The sequence below is a fragment of the Poeciliopsis prolifica genome, unplaced genomic scaffold (assembly GCF_027474105.1).
Source record: "Poeciliopsis prolifica strain line A6 unplaced genomic scaffold, Auburn_PproV2 SCAFFOLD017, whole genome shotgun sequence".
Taxonomy (NCBI): Eukaryota; Metazoa; Chordata; class Actinopteri; order Cyprinodontiformes; family Poeciliidae; genus Poeciliopsis; species Poeciliopsis prolifica.
In genome coordinates this window covers 4,699,668-4,719,762 of record NW_026562392.1, presented here as the reverse complement: position 1 = coordinate 4,719,762, position 20,095 = coordinate 4,699,668, and the positions used below count along the sequence as shown (strand labels likewise).

General features: G+C 44.3%; 1 protein-coding gene across 31 annotated transcripts in view; it reads right to left on the bottom strand.

The window, feature by feature from the left end:
* Positions 1 to 20,095, bottom strand: part of LOC129367485 (plectin-like) — a 114,062-nt gene that overhangs the window by 50,914 nt on the left and 43,053 nt on the right. For 12 of the 31 annotated variants that reach the window (XM_055041938.1, XM_055041943.1, XM_055041940.1 and 9 more), the window contains exon 1: positions 8,988 to 12,461. The exons of 14 other annotated variants lie outside the window; for them this stretch is intronic. In XM_055041938.1, the coding sequence (XP_054897913.1) occupies positions 8,988 to 12,192 (3,205 nt within the window). In that variant the 5' untranslated portion in view covers positions 12,193 to 12,461. Of the gene's footprint in view, positions 1 to 4,257; positions 4,914 to 8,987; positions 12,462 to 20,095 lie in introns of those variants that run through there. 5 more of the 31 variants (XM_055041976.1, XM_055041977.1, XM_055041973.1 and 2 more) reach the window with 3 other exon arrangements.

Sequence of the window (20,095 nt, the reverse complement as noted above, 5' to 3'; positions counted from 1 at the left end):
ATGTTTTCCTTCCTATTCCAGCCTCTATTCTCACCTTCTACAGCATCAGATTAGAAACTAATCAACACAAGAAGATGGTGACGATGGAGAGAACAAAGCTGTCCTGGTGCACAATGATGGCCAGGAAAGACAACATGATCACGAAGTCCAGAAAGCCCAAAGTACTAAAATGAAGACCACCAGAAGACCACCACAGAGGGGTGAATGCAGCTGCATGTTAGCTGACATTTCAGTGATAATTTCAAGTGTTTGGTGAGACAATACCAACTAGCATCGAGTACACCATGCTCTTCGATGCGGGTGCCATTACTGAACAGAGACGTTACAATGCTAGCTGGTTTTTGTACCGGCGAGGTGTTTGGAGAAAAAGTCAGAGGAAGCAAAGAGAAGTAAGAAGCTACGTCTCTTCTCACTTCTGTTGTAGGAGGGAACTAAAGGGAACTTTATTTCCTACATGTCAAGACATTGTAGGTTCACTCAGGATAAAGTGAGACTTCAGCAGATAACAGGAAGGCTGAATGGAGAACAGCCTTCCTGGAAATCCTAACATTAAGGTGCATCTCAAGGTTTACCATTTATAATGCTAACAAATCAAAACGGTAATCAGTTAAGTCTCTCATATACTTCAGCTTGCATGATGTTTACATCATGCCACATATAGGGTCTTTTATTTTTATCATAAAACTGTTTGACAGTGACTGCTCTCTCATGCTGATTCGGCGTCGGCTTTTAAAGTAAAACATACAGGAGTGAAGGCAGTGAAAATTTTAAAAGTGGTTCATAAACACAAGTTGTTATCAACAAAGGTGTCTGCCTGTCAACGCTGTACAAAAATTAAACATTCTAAGCAGCGAGTCTCTCGTAACGTTTAGACGAGAGGGAAAAAAATGTGAGGAATGAGAAAGCCCAAAGGTTGGCAGCCTTCTCAGGGAGAGGCAGCAACTGTGAGACAAGGTGTCATGAAAGAATTCAGCCTTACACACACACGCACACACACGCCCACACACACAAGCCCACATGCGCACCTATACACAGTTCTGATGTAATAAACTAAAGACTACACCCAACAGGCAAATGTGAATAAATTTAAGCGATCATTGCACTGCAAGCCAATCAGAAGCTTCAATTAAAGGCAGCAACACAGCAGAGGGACAACCCTACGCTGAATTGGTCACACAGCGGACACGGCCGAAAACACTTCATGGCAGCTCATGACTAAAGAACAGGGTCATGATGTCCCATGAGAAGCTGAGTCACTTCACAGGCGGAGCAATGTGACTGTCTGCAACTCTCACATAATATTGAGTAAAGGTTACACATCAAACACACAGATGGCAAAAGTCAAGGTTTGACAAAGTCACTTCTGATTGGGTGAATTAACAGCAGAAATATAAAGATTACAGATACTAGACCTAGACTAGCTGCTGAAATCCCAGCGCTTTGCTGAGAGCAATTTGCTTTAATCTCGCTGCTTATTCAGCCGAGCTAAAGTGGCTCGGATTGAAATCCTTCTAAACAAAAGGTCTCGCACCTGCTGCGACAAAAATGTGTCGGTGAATTAAAAAGCCATTACAAAGTATTTTGGGTAATCCTCAGCGAGGAGGAGGCGTTACTTCTTTATTCAGCTGCTCTGCTTTGGGCTGACTGCTGCATGTTTAACCTTCTGGTTTTGTTCGTTTTTAGTTCGGCAAGCTCGTGAAAGCTTGCTGCCATCTTTTTGGCCAGGCAACTTGCTGTCTGATCCAAAGAAAAACACCTCACGACACTCACCGTACAACCAAAAACAATAATGTTTTTAAGTGCTAAATCTAAGCATCTTAGTAAGTATCAACACGCATTAGGATATCAGTACATAATTACTACACATATTTTAGAAATGAGGACCAGAATGAAATGCTTTTCAGCTTTAACTTTCCTGGAAACTCAAAAATCTTTTACATTTATTTAATGCGACTATTTCTAAATGCTACCGGATCGCACTAACCACATCTTCCTTCTGTGTGAAAGCTAAAGCTAGCTATTTCTAGAATTTGGTATTTTTGGAAAATGAGGTGCTCGAAAATTAAGTTTAAGTTAGAACACATGTGCAAGCACTGAAGCATTACACAAACTGGAGCTCAAAAATCAGTCGTGAATCTCTGATCGGCGCCTCATTAGGTTCACTGACCATCATGTTCGATGACTGTCCAAGAATGTGTTCTCAGACTACAGAGAAGTTGCAGCAACAGCGTGGTCTTTGGAAACGTTCGCCCTCGTTTTCCCCCCTTTGTCATCGGAGCAGAAGTAGGTAGAGGACAAAACTCTGATCAGCTCTAAGATCAGCTCTGATCAGCTCTGTTAAAGAGCTGATCAGAGCTGATGTGATCTGATCTGAAGTCTTGTTGAGAGCTTCAGATCAGCTCTGTTAAAGAGCTGATCAGAGTTTTGAGATTAATATTTCATGTTTATCTCACTTTTCCAGCATTCGACTTTCGACTCCATTCTTAGATGGGCTACCTTTATTTTTGTATTTCTTTCAAGCACTGATCCAAAACCTCCATTCTAGGGGGGAATGTCTCTTGACAGGGTATTTGATGGGAAGGTAAGAGGCAGATGAGGCGAGTTCAGGCTGTTGTAACAGGTGGGGACTCACTGGGAGGGGCAGGGACCACTGGGACCCCACGGGGACATTCCTGACGTTTCTCCACACCGAGAAATGTGCTTCTTCTCAGAGTTATTTTCTCACTGATATTACACTGAAGAGAAAGTCTTTAGTAGGAGTGCGATGGCTAAGTTCAGAGATGAACGTTCAAGATTCCTATTCACATCTAAAACCCAAAATAAAAACAAAAAGTGGTTCATAACTTTTTCTACAAGCCTAAATCCTCTCAAATGTGGAGAGAAAGGCTATTCTTGTGAACAAATAACTTACATTTTTTAGCATGGAAACCATTCTGGAGAAGTTCAGATGATGAAGTCGAGGCCTGCGTGTTGTTCCTTAGAAAATTAATTTCATTTTTGGAATTCCATGGAAACCACAGCTATGATCGCGCTTGCTTAAAATGCTAAAAGTATCATCAATGTGTCTGGTCTGCAGATTTAGTTTAGGGTTTCAAGCCTTTTCCCTTTGGTGAATAAACAATTTGGTATTAAAACGAAACCCTTACAAAGAACAGTCAACTTTTGAGGTTTGTTGACTTACAAGGCAAATGGCAACTTTTGTTCTTCTGAGAAACAAATCTGCGATGCAGCAATCAATCAGCCAGACATCAGAATCAATCATTTCTTCCTGAACTGCCTCTCATTGGTTTTCAGGTCGAATGCTTAAAAATGAATACTGAAAACACTTCAAAACCAAGAACTCCCACAGTTTTACTTTTTAAAACACAGTTTTATAATGCAGTGGAAAATCAGACGAGAGTGAGCCACCCAAAATAAGCCTATACGCATTTTTAGAAAAAGAAACCCCACAACCAATCAACATGTTTTAAATGAAGGAGTTAAAAGGACAAGTTGATGTCAGTGCCAACAGAAAATAAAAACTTGGCTCATCCGTAGGCCAAGCGCTCCAGAGAATCTAATGTAGTAAAAGTTAATCACACCGACTATAAGTGGAAGCAAATTACATTTAAATGATGGAGATTCAGAGTCCAGATCAGGTTCTGATCTAAAGTAAGATGTTATCTTTGCCTAAATGACAACATAAAGAACCATATACTGATTGCACTGATCATTAAATGTGCATCTGTGACTCATTACAAAGCCTCTTGACTAATAAGTAAACTCTGACATCACAACTAATAACGTAATTCCAAGTTATATTGAAAGTGACGCTTAAATGTGGTGAGAAAAATCCACCAACAGATCAGGAAATGGCTAATGAACGACTTGTTGATTTAAAATCTTGAGATCAGCAAAGCAAAAACATCAAAATATGAGTCGGATTCCTCGAAAATGGCTTCGACTGAAACTCGCACTAATGACGCTCATAACTCACGTCGACTACGGTGTGAGGACGACAACGCGAAAGGTTGCTGATGTTATGAAGTAACACTGTGTTTGCTTCTGTACTGCTGGTGTTGGAGTATATGGGTGTGTGTGTGTGTGTGTGTGTGTGTGTTCGTTCAGATCACAACAAGACTTCACACTCTGTCCTCGCCAAGAACACGCTGACTGCCAGAAACCAGGCAGACGAACTCAGCTAAAACACCCATGGACGCAGACCACACACACACACACCCACACACACCCACACACACACACGCACTGATTACCTACCAGGTATGATCTTCATCTAAGAGACAGTGCAGAGGAGGAAGAAGAGAAGGACAAAGGTGAAGAAAAGCCAGAGCTGGATGGAGGGGAATGAGAAGCACCAGAGAGATTCCTGTTTGTTTGCTCTCTGCTGCCTTGCCTTCCTCTCCTAGTCTCAGGTTTTGACAGGCTGCCCCTGCTGCTCGGATCCGTCAGCCTCGCTCTCCCATGGCCGGGGGAGGAGGGACGACACGGTGAGCCTTAGTTAGGGGGCAGCGGGTAGGTGGGGTGCAGGGGATGGAGGGCCAGGGCTGGCAGAGGCCTATAAATATCCTCCAGAACCAGATGATCGCACAGTGTCACAGTTAGAAGTTGATGGAAGGACTCCATCGGGACAGAGCAACAAGCAGGACCCCCGGCCCTCCACCCCTCCACCCAGGCACTCTGACTCTTAGCTTGCCTCTTTGAAGATGCTGGGATGATGCCAAGTGTCAGATCTCAGCCAGAAACTCTCTTAACTGTGACGTGAATATTAAACGCAGCAGTCGTCTGGTAATGTTATCAGCCTGATTAAAGACTGAAGACACGACCGCATATCTTCAGTGACTTAAGACTGAATTGTTCTTTTAGCTTGTTTGGGAGATATTTGACCAGATACTGTTTAAGTGAATGGGTGCAAACAGAGGAAAGGTTGGAGAACCCATAAATAGAAACCGCAGGCATAAATAAGAAAAGTGGTAGCAAACAGAGAAGGGATTTAACGACATGCGACCTGCTTCACAGAGACAGTCCATGAAATCATGGCTGAGGCATTCAGAGTAAATCACCCGCTGCTGCTGGGATTAAGCTAATGCTCAGCATTCTCTAAATATAGAGAACTCCAATGTACACAAAGCTCTGTCGATTGTTTTGCTGACAATCTGCTCCAGTTGTGTGAGACACAAACCGTGCAGGAGATTAGAGAGAGTCACCGATTTGAAGCTACTAAAGATAGCCGTCCTACGGTGAAATGAAAAGAATCTATACCACAGGAAGCGGTTAGAAGAGCATGGCATGATCCTCCTTCTGTGACACATGAACATACAGATACACTAACTAATCGCTTCCCTGTCGACAGGTTCTCTTTCGGGGAGCTGCGGATCCCTGCAGCTCCTCCAGAGTTCCAGTGGGGCCTCCTGGCTGCCTGTCAGTCAGAAATACGATCCTTGCTCTGCCTTTCAGCCTCTCAGTTTCGGATTGGTGGACATGTCTAAGTAAATCTCTTTCCATCTTGAAACGGCATGTTCAAAACATGATAATTTTGGGAACAATTCTAAAAAAGAATTGGTTGCGACGGGACACAGCACCGCTGACAACGCAGTAGTGGGTTCTCCAGGCCAGTCGGCGGCGCTGCAGAGCGACTGGAAAAACACCAAGCACAGAACGCCGTCATCTTAGTTAATCGTGCGCGTGGAACAAAGAGAGAAAAAGAGTGAGGGAGCTTCGTCATCATCGTTTCTAAAAAAAAAAAAACTTGCATAGTATAGTATGTACATGCGGAAACATGAAAGCACCGTTGTGAAATGCACCTACTCTGGGAATTGGTTTAAAAAAATGATAATTTCTCCAAAACGGCAGATGCACGTGAACAAAATGAAACACTTTAGAGACACACCTAAGATCGTCTTCACATCCTAAATAAAGCAGCTTTGCTTATAAATACTTTTGCAATGCATGCTGAAGCAGCCTCTAAGATTTCTCACAGATCTGAAATACTATTAGTCATCCTCTTCTATAAGGCCCGACAAGTTCCCTGGGAAATGACTAATGCCACAACTATCCAGGCCAAACCCTTAATATATTCCACATGTTATCGATCACTCTGTTTCAGAGGGTGGGCCTAGAGCAGGTTAACTGTTACGCCGCTTCGGCAGATTTGTAGAAAAATTGGAATTGGAAACAAATGCACTAAAAACCCCCCACCCCCAAAGAATCCATGAAGTGGCTGTGCTTCTATTTTCACAATTCACTGTTTTTTGTTTCGACCTGCGACTCATGTTACCATTTCAGTGTAAAAATGTCTGCGCAAGTGTGTCACAAGTTCATGAGATGTGGAGCGCAACGTTCCCCTCCTCATAACGAAATACTGGGAGTGATTTAACAGCAAGAGTCGACAGTAAAAGATATGGCAGGTCCCTTAAGGTCGCTTGGTGTGTTTGGGCAAAACATCACTGCTGGCCTGTGGCAGGAGCAGCAACGGGAGATTTCAGGCAACTTAATCCCAACAAAGTCCTCCTTCAGACACGAAGGGTTAACGCCTTCATTGTGTCCTTCGGTTTTAACCATTTTGCTGAAAAAGGTCAAACTCCCAGCTCCGGCCAGCGTGAGTCACACCATAAAAAAAAAAAAATGGCAAGGCACTATAATGAGAGGCACAGAGCTGCAGCACACTGTGGCTGTTCATTTCAATCACGTAACGTACGCAGTGGGCAGAACGTCCCGGACAAAAACACGGGAGGACCTCAGAGGCATGTCTGGGATGTGATTTAGTTTAATTGCCTCTGGTGCTATGTGTGGGTGAAGTTCAAGCTGCTCACTCCCCCGCCCCACACACACACACAGCCCTCCCACCACCGAAGCATGTCCAGTCAGACCAAAACTGTTACATTTTCATTTGATCACACACTCCAGCTTTTGCATTCTGCAGAAGAATGGAAGGAACCACAAGCAGATATCAAAGACTTCCCTGGAAATGAAGCTTCAAGTGTTTCAACTCAACAAATTCCTTTCCACCATAAGTCATGCTTGTTAAAATTATGTTTCACTTTCCTCTGTGTTCACTTCACTGACACAAAGAAACAGAAAAGGAAAGACGAACATTTCCAAAGTGAAGATGCCTGAAAAAAATAAATAAATAAATTAAACGGGGAGTAAAATGCAGGGGTTAGATGTAGGGCTTTTGTCAGCTCCATTGGGTCGGCCATTCAATTCACAGCAGTGAATTTCTCTGGAAGTTAAAGCTATAGCTAGTGCTGCACATAAATATATGACTTCAGGTCATTGCTAAAACATTAATAAAACTAAAAGGTAGCAATAAACCCTGATGAATGCTCATAAATACATCTCAATGAGAGAAACCGACGTTTTGTTGATTGAAGTTTTCCTTTAAAAGATTGACTGCAGTCAGAGCATTTGGTCAGTGCAGACGATGCATGGACAGCAGATGTCAGCACTGCACTACTGTGCTCACATCACAAACAAACCTCAAAGTCAAAGGTGAAATTAAATGTTTGGTATCAGTCGTCAGTGTGCACCAGAGGCATTTGTCGTGGCTGAAGTGGCATAATGTGCTTAAGATGAGATGTACGTTTGTGTGTGAGCCGTAACGTCTCTTGAACTTGGTTTCCTCATGAGTAACCAGATCAAATCAAGAAGCCAGGCAGCTAATTGAAAGCAGATATGCCGTCACGTGTGGATCCAAACAAACACACCCATGGAGCTGCGAACAAACCTTTTCCAGCTTCCTCAGTCTTTCACACCCATAGCAGACAACGCCCATGCAGCTCCTCCCTTTATCTCGTGTAAAAGTTTAAGGAAAAAAAAACCCACAAATGATGGAAAACACTAGTTTTTTCCACTTCTAAACTGTGTAGAATATAAATTTATTATTATTATTAAATTTATTATGTTTATTATGTTACATGTTCGTGTTTAATAGGTTATTTCATAACATATGTTTCGGTTCTGCAAATGTCAGCACTGTGTGGCACCTGATTGGGGAGTTTCTGCAACTTTCGTTTCCACACCAAGGGCAGAAAGCACACAATGGTCTTATCACGTTACTTAGATAACTCCCATACCCCTGCTATACCGTTACAGAATGGTATTCAGGTAATGCACTTATCTCCGGATAAAGAAAGAGACGAAGAAAAAAAAAACACAAGAAGCTGCCAAAAGCACAGTATTACAGAAGAGAGCCACACCTTCCTGGAGTTCAGATGGGTTTTAACTCACACACACCAAAGTCTGCAGAGCAGTGGTGAGGCTGAATCTCAGCAAACAGCCCCACCTTGTCGGACTGACGACACTTCTGCATAATCCATTTGGCAAATGCCCAGAGATGTCCCCGGAGATTATGCATCTTAAGCGTAAACATGCCTTGACAGTATTTATCAGACTGGGAGTCCCCACCCAAAAGTGTGTAATGGTTTTAGCAGCGTAGCGTTCTCCAGTTCTGTGCAGGGAGATATTACCTGCAGAATTAGCAAATGAAGCAATACACATAAAATGTTGTGCGTTACGTCCATGTCTAAAAGTTGTCTTGCAACTGACAGCTTCAACACGACAGCAAGCGCAGAGCAGCTACTGCCTGATCTGTCTCAGCACACATGGCCAAATCACAGCCACATGTCAACGGTCTCCTCACACCCACATGCTGAAACAATTCCTAAAAGGAGACCGTCTCCACATCTAGGATAAGCCTCCGCAACACAAAACTACCCTAACCCTAACCCTAACCCTATGCAAATAACAAAGACTGAAACGTAGGGGGGTGGGGTTCTCCCTACTATAAGCGAGGAAAGAAAACTGTAAATTATGTTTTCTTGAAGCAGCAACAGAGCCGTCATCAAAAAAACCTTAGCTAAGACCTCCCACACTTCAAAAAGAAAGGTGGGATCCTAACTTCAAGAAGAAGGGGAAAAAAACTCCATCACGTGCGCAGACAGATTAGGACAGTGCAGGAAGTGGGTCAGTTCACATGCATTCGAACAAACCTTCAATGAAGTTAGGCCATGTCTTCTCCTCTGGCTCTGCCAATGAGTGGTCCCAGTCAGTGTCAGGTGAAGCCCCTTGCACCTTGACCCTTGTAGCACCGGCCAAGAGAGCTCGCTCTATGGCGATTGCCTCCAGAACATCTAGGTCCAGCTCCTCGTCTTCATCCCCCTCTGCTGTCTTCACAGGTGGGGGAGGTGACTGCTGCCCGGTTGCCTGAGGGCTGACGATTTGCTTCACCTCAACTATCTCCTCCACCACTACTATTTTCTTCCTCATGTTGGCCTCGTCTGTGTCGGCGCTGTTGGTGTCCCCCAGGTGAGGCTGGTCAGGCTGGGCTGCGGGTGTGGCAGTGGCAGAGGGTGTGTCCTCCGACAAGTCCCTCTTCTTGTCTTCTTCGTGTACTGAGGCCTCCGAGACCGAGAGCCTTTCCTGTGTGCTGCACTCTGCTGCCTGCCTGGCTGAATGTTGTGCAACTCTGGGAGGCTCTTCTTGCCTGGAGAGAGGGCTGGCCTGTGCCTCAGCTGACGCTAAATCTTCGGGTGCGGGTGCTTTCCTCGCACTGGAAGATGTTTTTGCTTTTGGAACCTCCCGCTTGGTTTTTTCTGCAGAGGGCTGCGTTAGCTCCACCTCCCCTTTGTCTGTCGGGGCCTCAGAGAGCACAGCTGCTGCCTGCCCGACTTCCTCACTGCACATTCTTTCAGGAGTCATCTTTGAAGAAACGTTAGTTCTTGTCATTTCAAAGGCCACAGCTGGGCTATCCCTGCCTGCAGCCATAGGCAGTGTTGTTATGGATGACAGTGTTTCTCCTTCAGTCGCAGGGACAAACTTTGTGTTTATGGTTTTTTCCTCTTGTGACACCTTAACCTGTTTTTTCTCTCTTTTCTTCCCCTTTGGCTGCTTGTCTGCAACTTTCTCTGTGCTCTGCAGAGACATAGCCTCAGCAGTTACTTTCTCAGAGTCTGACTGGGCCGCTCGTATTTTTTTCTCAGGTTTCGCACTCTCTCGCATGAGCTCAACCTGACTCACTTTCTGCACAGTCACTGTTTCCACATTGGAAACAGTGATTTCCTGAGATTTTTCTGGGTCCATGTCAGGGGCTGCAGCCTGTAACTTGGGAGTCATTTGTTCCTGAGTGGCGGCAGTGACGGTGATTTCCTCAGTTTTATCTTTTGCTAGAACAGCTGCAGGAGAAGGTGGGACTTCATCTGGCTTCATCTTAGCTTTTGTAAATGTCTCCTTCTTTAGCTGATTGTCAGTTTTTTTACGGTCACTGTCCACTTTGGCTTCCCTTTCCGTCTTGACAGAGGTAGACACAGTTAGGAGCTCAGAAGTAATTACTGTTTTCTGGTGGAAGGTTTCTACCTTCACTTCCTGGGAGTCGTCTTCTGACATTTTCTCCTTTGTCTTTGACTGAGGATGATCCTGTTCCACAGTGATCTTGGAACTCTCACCTGGAGGCTTCTTTTTCTTTTTCTTGGACTTGGGGGTCCCGTCACCTGCTTGTTTAGCATCTTTACCCTCCTCTGTTGCAGCATCCTTCTGAGTGGAGAGAGATGAACGGATGACCTGTTGCACTTTAAGGTCCTGCCCTAAAACTTTAGAAGCCTCTCGTGGCGACACTGTTTCATCCTTCTTGGCTTTTGGCATCTCTGTTAGATCAGTTTCCTCCAGTTTAATGATCATCTCTGTTGCAGTATAGTTCTTTTGGATCAGTTGTGGATCTTCCTGTTTTGCCTGAGTTTTGGGAGTGGTGTTAACTCCCTGTGATGAGGGTCCTGCTGCTTGTGCCACTTTAGGAGGGAAGGCCTGAGCATCAGGCTTTGCAGTAAGAACTGGTGAGCGTACTTCTGGCTGGACGGGTTCTTGAGTCACTGTGATGTTGGAGATGCCGTCTGTTTCCTCAGTGGTCCATATTGGGCTGCTGGTCTGGTTAGCCTTATTGGTTTTGGCGCTCTTCTTGTTAACTTTGGCAGTCTTCTCTTTGATATCACTGCCAACTTCAAGTTTCACCAGGGCTTGGGGCTTTTTATCAGTTGCCTTAACTGACTCATCAATAACTTCCTCTTTCTTTTGCTTTTTAGGATCAGCATCAACCAGTCTAATCTTTCCAGAGGTGACAGAGCCAGAATAAACTTTGGAAGTTTTATGAGTGCATTCCATTGTAAGAACCGGTTTGGGCATTGGCATTTCATGTACCGTGACTTCATCTGGTTTTGTTTTGTCTTCTGTAGCATCCCCACTCGGAAGCTCGGCTGCTGTCGGACTGATCTCCTGAGTGAATTTCACAGAAGAAACCTCCCGTTTTGCGACATTTGTAATTTTGACACTTGTCTGAGCAGCAGACGAGCTAACTGCCATCTTTGATGCACCTGCAGCCACACCGGCTGCAGCCACAGATAATGGTAAGGCCACTGAGGAGGAGATCAGGGAGGCCTGGGACTCATCCTGCGTCAAAGCTGCTGTTTGAAGCGGAGCAGAACTGGAGTTCATCTTCTGAGTACCCAACATCCTTCTCTCCTGTGACTCTACCTGCCTTTCATTTCTCACGCTAGGCCCTTGATGAGTGAATCGTTTTGTGCTTTCCACCTCTTTGACTGATTCGCTGTTGAAGCTGGCACCTCTCCGGTAGAGAGGCTGATGCTGGTCCCTAGCCTCCAATGACAGCTTTGGCCTCACTGGTTCCTCAGTAAGTGGACGGCCCCTGAACCTAGGGGTCCTATCGTTGTAATTCCCCCGTTCTCCTGGACCCATCGTTTTGTAGCGATAGCCTCGGCGTTCAGCTAGCGCTTCTTGGCTCTCGGACTCGTCCCTGCGACCTGGCTTGGGAACGTAAGACGTAGGGCCTTGCACAGACTGGACCTGCGCAGCGCGATGAGCAAGGGCCAGGGTAGCAGCTGGTCTCCTAACCCTCTGCAAAGAGGCTGGAATAATCTCAGCAGGCAAGTGGAGGTAGTCGCGCAGGTAAACAATGCCATCGTTGGTCAGGTACCAGTAGAAATGTCTCCAAGCAAATGTTTCCCGTACATAGCCTCTAGATTTCAGAGAGCCCATAGCACGGATTACTTGGAGATTGGTCACATCTCGTACTTCCGGGTGCTTGATCTGAGGCCTCTTGTCCTTCTTGGCCACCATAACGCCATCTCGAAATAATACTTCATAGATGGCTTTCAGTTCATGCATCGGCATCAGCATTCCGGCAACCATTGTGCTTTAAGTCAGTTGAAATATAATGACAGAAAGAAAAAAGGTCAACCACTGGTAGTAAAGAATCCAGTGGAAAAACCAGTTGTCATGTGCTTCTCAATTCAATTTAAAGTAAGTTGAAAGATGAAAGCATTAGTTTTCTTACTGTCTCTTCCTCGCGGTTGATCCTTTAGTTTATTTGTGAAGAAAAAAAAAATTCCTCTTTTTAAAAACAAAAAGTCAAAAAGTGTTCTGTCCCCTCTTCACTTAGAATGGCCGGGCATGGACACTCTCAGTTCTGTCGAGACGGCAATGACAGAATGGAAGAAAGGCAGCGCGTGTGAGCGAGGGAGGGAGTGAAAGCGCACTTCGCAGTCTGACTCCACCTACCTTCTTATTCTTAGAAGGGAAAAAAAAAAAACATGGGCATGGACAAAAAAATTCCCACTAAAACAAACAAAACAAAAAGAGTTGCCTCCAAATAAATCAAGAACTATTTAGAGTCAAACGAGTGCAGCAAAGCACGTCTACAAAAGTGTGCACAAGCACATGTTCTGCTGTTCCGACTTTCAGAGAGAAACCCACCCACAGAGGAAAACACGCCTCCGATTCAGCACACACATGCACACCTCTAGCCAGCTGACACACACACACACACACACACACACACACACACACACACACACACACACACACACTCACACACCCACACCCACACACTGTCTCATCAGTCCAGCGAATGTGTCAGAGATAGTAGTGAGGAGAAAACGAGATGACCCTCCTGGGTCGATTGGGTTCACACACACACACGAGTCCGCACTACTGAAAGGGGTCGAGTTTTACACATTTCTGCGTCAGGTATCACTAAATGGTTTCCACACACAAAGTTTGAGGTGTGGCTTCTTTAAATAAACAGACAAACGAGACATACATCTGTAAATGTGTGTTTCATAAGGACGAGGTGCGCAATGATTCACAAACTACGTTTGCCTAGATGAGTAACAGTGTGCTTCTATTTACACGTCTGTGTTGAGGGTGTCCAGGAGCCCGTAAGAAGCACCACATGGCATTTCCTAAAGCTAAGCATTAAACTGATGCAACAGCTTGTAAAGCAGCCTGAAGTTGTGTCGCTGCTTCAAACCGCTAACTTTAGAGCATCTACTTGTAAACCAGGTTATTTTTTTCTTCCTCGAAACCAAATAAAGAGCTGCGCATTATAGCGATGCCTTCTCTCGCTCCGCCTGGGACCAGATATCCGATTTCCATCCTCAGTGTCCCGTTTCTCCTCTGTACATCTGTCTCCTGTTTGTCTCTCTGTCTGTCAGAGAAAGTGTCCCGTCACCCCGACCAGAAAAACTGGAAGGGAGGTCGACAGCTGCTGGCTCGGAGCGGAGCCAGCAGCTCGTGTTCATTCGCATGGAGGAGACGGGATTTACTGTAAGCAGACGGCACTGGACACCAACACAGTGATCTGGTAGTGAAATTATAGTGGTGGTGAATGAGAGGCAAAGCAATCACGCAGTTCCTCCTGCTGTTTTTTTGGAAACCCCTCCATTACACATCCAAACACTGTTTTGCCTTTTGCTTACCATGGCAACAGTCAAATAAAGTGAGCCAAGGCTGAGGGAGACACGTTTTCCTCGCTCTCTCCAGTCTGCAGCACAGAACCAGCTGAACACACTTTTAGTTATCATGAGTTAGCTTGACTCCTTCAAGCTCCTCATCAAGCTTTTTCTTATTAAAACAATCTACTCTATGCTACTTGGTTGCTTTTGTCCATGCAGAGACTCAGAGTTGATGCTTCAGGCCACATCAAAAAGCAATCCACCGACAGCAGATATGATTTATCTTTTCATAATATGCATGTCAAGGCAAAACTACAAAAGAATGGGAGGAGTAGATGAAGACAGGAATTCTCAGGCGTACGAATTGGACCAGAGAGTTATTCTGACATTGCGAAACAAGAATTTCCTCACCGACTTGTGAGACAGAGATTGCCTGACGATGACAAAGAGGTCGAGCAGGTGACAGGCTGACATTCAGTTTCATTATAGACAGGCTTGTTCACTGCTGCACACAGAACTGCTTACTTGGTTGTTAATGCAAAACCAGATGATGTGTGGACTTTGATGCTTTCATATTTTAATGATACACTGGGATCCATTGTAAACCCTGATGTCTCCAGGGGCTAAGCTCTCCGGTTTCTATAAAAAAATCAATTAAAAAAAAGACTTAATAGATGGACTAATCTGGAAAGAAATCAATGTTGGTATTCTGTGTAACAGAAAACTGATCATGCATGCAACTTATAACCGGTTTGTGTCATTTACCCACTCTCATTCCGGTGGCAAGATAGTGAAGATGCTGTTTTGCTAGTAATTTTGTACATCCTCATAAGGAGTATCTAAAGGGACGTTTAGGGAAGATAAAAAAAACTTTCTCCTGCGTAGCAGATAGCATCTGTTGCACACAAGATGCTGTCAGATTTGCACGTGAAGCTATTTGGTGCGCACAGGAAAGATAATTGATTTTTTCCTACAGTGTCCCTTTAAGGGCTCCATATTGCCATGCCCACATTTTGTGAACTAACAAACTTTACTCGATTATCTGCTGTTTACTGTTGTATACAGTCTACTGCTATCAGCCAGTATTCAGACAGAATACTGGCTGATCATGTTGATGATCATGTTCACTAATAATTGCGGGAAGTGAGTCAGTAAAATCTAGGTTGAATACAGGTCCACTTCTTTCCTACATCTGTTTCGATCTGTTCAGGGTGGCTCGGCTATCACGTTATTATTACATCATAAACAAGTGTCACAGCAACAAACGCAAAACTGGAAGAAATATGACGTAACTGACTGAATAGATGACAGGACAATGGATTATCTGAACAACTTCCTAGTTAGGACTCAGCCTCCGCTGTGTCAGACCTCCCCACGTCCCAGAATAGACTTGTCACCACCACCTTCTTGAAGATGGCAAATTGCCCAAAGTAAAGACCCGCTGCTTGGGGTGTTCAGTGGTGTGTCCTCCCCCTGATATCGAACCAAAGACACTCCACAAAAAAAAAAAAAAGTTCAGCAGATACGCCTTACAGCAAAAAAAACCCTTCATTGATCTACTTTCAGTAATGTTGTTTACCCAACAACACCAACCTAACACATTTATGGTTATGTTTAGCCAGAAGGAAGATGACGACTTCAGCACATATAACCATTTTCACAGGAATGTTATCAATATCAAAGAACTTTCTCAAAACTCAAAACATATTTAGAACTTATAATTAGAGATGATAACTTCTTTTTTTTCCTTTTTTTTATCTCTTACTTTTCTGTTCTACCGCCATCAGCTGGCTATTTATAAGTCGCCTAGGATAGTTCAATCATCAACATTTGGTTCTCACTGAGTTGGTCAAGACTTGAACATGGACAGATGTCTTAAAAATCATGACTTGTACTTCTGTTGAATGCTTCTGCAATGTGCCAGCGCTCACTTTTCATTCAGATGAAAAGCCTATTCTAATTTAAGGAGCCCGTCCTGAGAGTGGGACTGCTGAGGCACGTGACCCCTCCCCCGACGGGACAGGTGTTGCCCCAGACAGAACTGACGCGTGGATGTGCTAAACTCGGGGATCCCTGTAAGGAAATTTATGTTAGGTCAGGATGGTCACTTATATTTGGGTAAAAATTCACGTAAGCTGACACAGGAAGTGACATTTTGAGGCATTTTTTTAACGGGTGCCCAGACAAAAAAAGTCAGTTGAAAATCACTATGAGGCATTTCTACGAGATAACGGGCCAAAAACAACCCAGCAGTAGTCGGAATCATTTTCACAACATTTAAAAAGTATCTGATTTGGGTGAATAACTTGTGGCTATGACAGCGGCTGTGAAACGTTTTGCAGAGGGTTTTCCTGCGACGTGGTACGGAGACGTTTGACGAATGTCCAAAAATGCTTCTATTCTTTAAAATTGATCAGCATAAAACAGCCACACGTGTTCTTCACCCTAGAGTCAATTCTCCTCCCTGAGCTGCTATTGCTGTCTGAAGAAAAGCACCGCTCCCGCTCCATAATAATCAATCAGAGCTGGGAGGAGGGTCTCAGCGCTGTCAATCATCCTGGTGTACTCATTGCTAAATGTGATAATGGGGGAGAAACCACTTACCATTACAGGAAAACCATTTATCTGCTGTTATTGTGGCTATGCTAACTAGCATTAGCATTCAGAGCAGGCTACGCCAGCTGCAGCTTACCAGAAAAACTAAACAACACAAGATTGTGATGTTCAAAAATCTTTTTTTTTCTTTCTTTTTTTACAAAACAGGGACATGGCTACTTTTGCACAACACTATTACTAAACTTTGACCGTTACACGGTCAACAGAAAGCATTCATCCCAACTTCAAAACAACATTAACCTGAACATGGCGCCAAAACAGGGAGAGATGTTATCCTTTGAAACACAAGAAGAGTAAAGCATTAGCTTCTGCTATAGCTTGACTCTTATACACTTGGGTTAATTGCACTGATCCGTCCAGTTTGCCTAAAAACTAATACCATCTCTCTATAGTCTGTCGGTTGGCAAGCAAGAGCCTGCATAGTCGCAACCATTTGGGCAGCACATGGTTGGCAGAAGACCCAGATGCTGCTAGCATAAATTTTGGCTTTAGAGATGTTTAGGCACTATGAACAGGCAGAAGAATTATGACCAGAGGAGAAAAAAAAGCTCTCTAAATGCAACTGTAAATCGTTAGAGAGGGGGTTAACCGTGGTACGGCTCCAAACAAAGCAGCGCTGTCTGACAGGAGGCGGTGAAAGAGGTGTCTTTGGCATTTCTCACTCTGCTGCAAGAAGAAATAATCAACTCTTGGACTGGCTGAAAATGAAAACAGAGAGCCGAAAACGCTGGAGGAGGCTTTGCTCCGCCGCTAAACATTCTGAAATCAATCAGACCACTGAAGGAACTGCTCTTGTGGTTCTGCCAAGTGAAGCTTTACTTGTCTCATAAATACCTTTAGAGTTACTTGGATGTTTTCTGTGCACCTTTGGAGCAAATCAAGCGTTTTCTCCCGAAGAAACGTTCATGTAACTGTTACTACTGAGAAAAGGGGGGAAAAAATGGCAAGGTGGCGTTGGAAGGAAAGGATTAATCTTCAGCTTTTGTAACATGAAGCTGAAATTGACGTCAGAAGAAGAAGTGATTGCTGTACGAGCGGAGAATAAAAGCAAGTTCAACTTTCTGCCTTTATTTTTTTTATTTGTGTTCCCGATGTTTAATGTCTGCTAACTCAGACCTAAAAAAGTCACTAAGCTGAACCAATTGGACAACATAAAGCAGATTTTAAAAACTCAAAAGAATTGCAGGAGTCGGTGAAGTCACTGACATCTGTACTGCACAGTTACGGCAAAGAATCACAAGAAACGGAACAACCCTGCGACATGCGCGGTCATCCAGGAGGCAAAAAAAAAAGAAAGAAGAAAAGCATCTGTGGTGCAGGTGTCATTTTCCTCAGCGAAGGTCCACATTTTAATGTTTCAACGGCAAATAAAAAAATCATAGGCAAAAACAAAACCTTGGGAAAATGTTTGACGGAGAGCCACTAAATCAGACCTGTAGGAGAAAATCCCGAAGGAGATCACGCCGCAGCTCGATTTAGCTCAAGCACACTTGGAATAGCCAACAGACCAGATCTTAGAAACACACCAGAGCCTTTAAAAAGAAAAAGAAAAACGCCGTCGAGGCCTTGAAAGGTAAAACCACATATTTTGGCCAGGTTAGGTTTTGAAAGCGAGTTGGTTTAGATGCTTTTAATGAAGGAAATCGTTATTCGATATCAAACTTAATTGGACATTTTGAAGAGCGAGGAAGCAGAAACGACCCGACAGAACGCTTTCTTCACTGCTCTGTTAACTCCTGGCGCTACAAGACGTGGATCAAGATGGCTCTCCTTTTCTAGAGTGGAAAGAAATTCCACCACAGATTCATCATCTCAAGGTTTGCCAAGTCTCGTTCATTCTTACTTAGTGTCACTTAGTGTCCAGGTGTATTCAACCGTGCGAGACCCCCAGCAGCTGGACTTGCAGCCCACCTGCTGGGAGTTAAGAGTGAAGGCTGAGTCAGCGCAAACGGAAATCTTCCACCCCTCGACTATTTAAAGCCCTTATCCCGCACTTACAGTCTTTCCCCTGGAATATTGCACAAAAGCCAAATATCTTTTTTTTTTTTCTCCCCTTCCATTTTAACATGAACGTAATTGAAGTCAGACTTCGGTGGTAAATTCCACAAACAACTGGTGAATACAATAACACTTTGTGCTGTAAACAAGTTCCAGCAGTTGGATCCGGGCAGAAAATCCGAACCAGCTCTCGCGTTCTCTCTTTCCTGCTCTTTTCTGAGGGACCAGGGCTTGGCGAGGGAAAAAGAAAAAGATAGAGAGAGAGAAACAGTGAGAGAGAGAGCGAGACGCCTTGCGCCATTTGGAAGTCTGGAGGATTGCAGTGCGGTTGCACAAGATGAGTCACAGTTCTGCCAAATTCATATTTAGTTCCTTAGAGAGCAAATTGTGGAAGAAATGAAAATTGTCGCCTGCAAAATGAAAAATGAATAAATAAATGAAAAGACCAAAGCCCCTCTGTGTGACCAATCCTGAGAATTGCTCGCTTCCATCCGCTTACCTTTCTTAGGACTGAGCCAGAACCGATCTCCAAGTGGATCTCCGCTCTCCCACCAGCTCTGAACTGACATTTTCTGCAAAAAAGACAACAACAAAAAAAAAGCGCCTCTGCAACTTTTTCACCACACTGCTAACTGCTGCTTCTGTTCCCCCCAGTGAGACCCGACACGCCCGTCCACTGCATGCGCACACGGACGGCGCAAAAATGGGATTAAAAAAAAAAAGTGCAGAAGTAGGGTGTTGAGGGAGAAAGAGTGTTTTTGAAGAGAGAGAGAGAGAACAAGGGAATCTTTTCATCTCTGTCCCCAGAAACACAGAGGAACATCCATGCCATAAATCTGAGGCCCATGCCGGGCCGGACGCGTCCTTTCTGGTGCCCTGGATACGCCGCTCCGCGTTCCCAATGCATCTGAAGGAACCCACGCTTCGCTCTGGCACCGGCCACTGGACGCCACACACTGGACCCTTTGTTCACGGCAGACGGAGCAAGATTTCAGACCAGGAGATTAAGAGGAAGAGTGTACAATGGAGGAGAAGTGGAACAAAGGAACCCAATAGAGATAGAGAGAACGTAAAACAAAGAAGCAAAGGAACTGGAGTATACACCCATCAGCAGCTCTGAGCCTTGTTTGTTGTTTTCTCATTCTTCAGGTTTATGGGGCGTAATGAAGCATTTTGCTGAGTAAAAACACTGAGTTCGTTTAAAATTGGAGTCAGGTATAAACAATACTAATGAAAACTCCAGTGGCAGATCTTTGGTAGTTGTCCTCACTTTGCAAACAACCCACAGCAGAGTGAGTCCCAGGGCCTTCAGATAACATTTATAGCTCCGTGTTGCAACCTCACACCTAAATGCATTTTACGTAATACACCAACTAGAAACTCTTGCACACTTTTTTCCTCTAAAATCACTCATCTGAATACGCCGGTTTTAGTCAGTATTCTTCTTTGCCCATATGCGGCTCTAAATGAGTTTTATTTGTCTAAAAGTGACTCTCCAGGTCGCGATGCCTTTCTGCCCAAAGTGAAGCGCGTTACGCTGAAGTCATCTGGAAAAACGTGGCTCGTCGGGGCGTAGTTTCTAGTTTATTGAAAACAATTGTACTTAGAAAAAATAAGGATATGACACCTTACCGAAGGATAATTCCATGTAAATCATATTTAAATAGAAATAGAGGCTGGCCCTTACAAAATGGAGCTTCACTCCGGGTAGTGAGGAAGGTGTAAAATGGCTGCAGGGTGTGCCT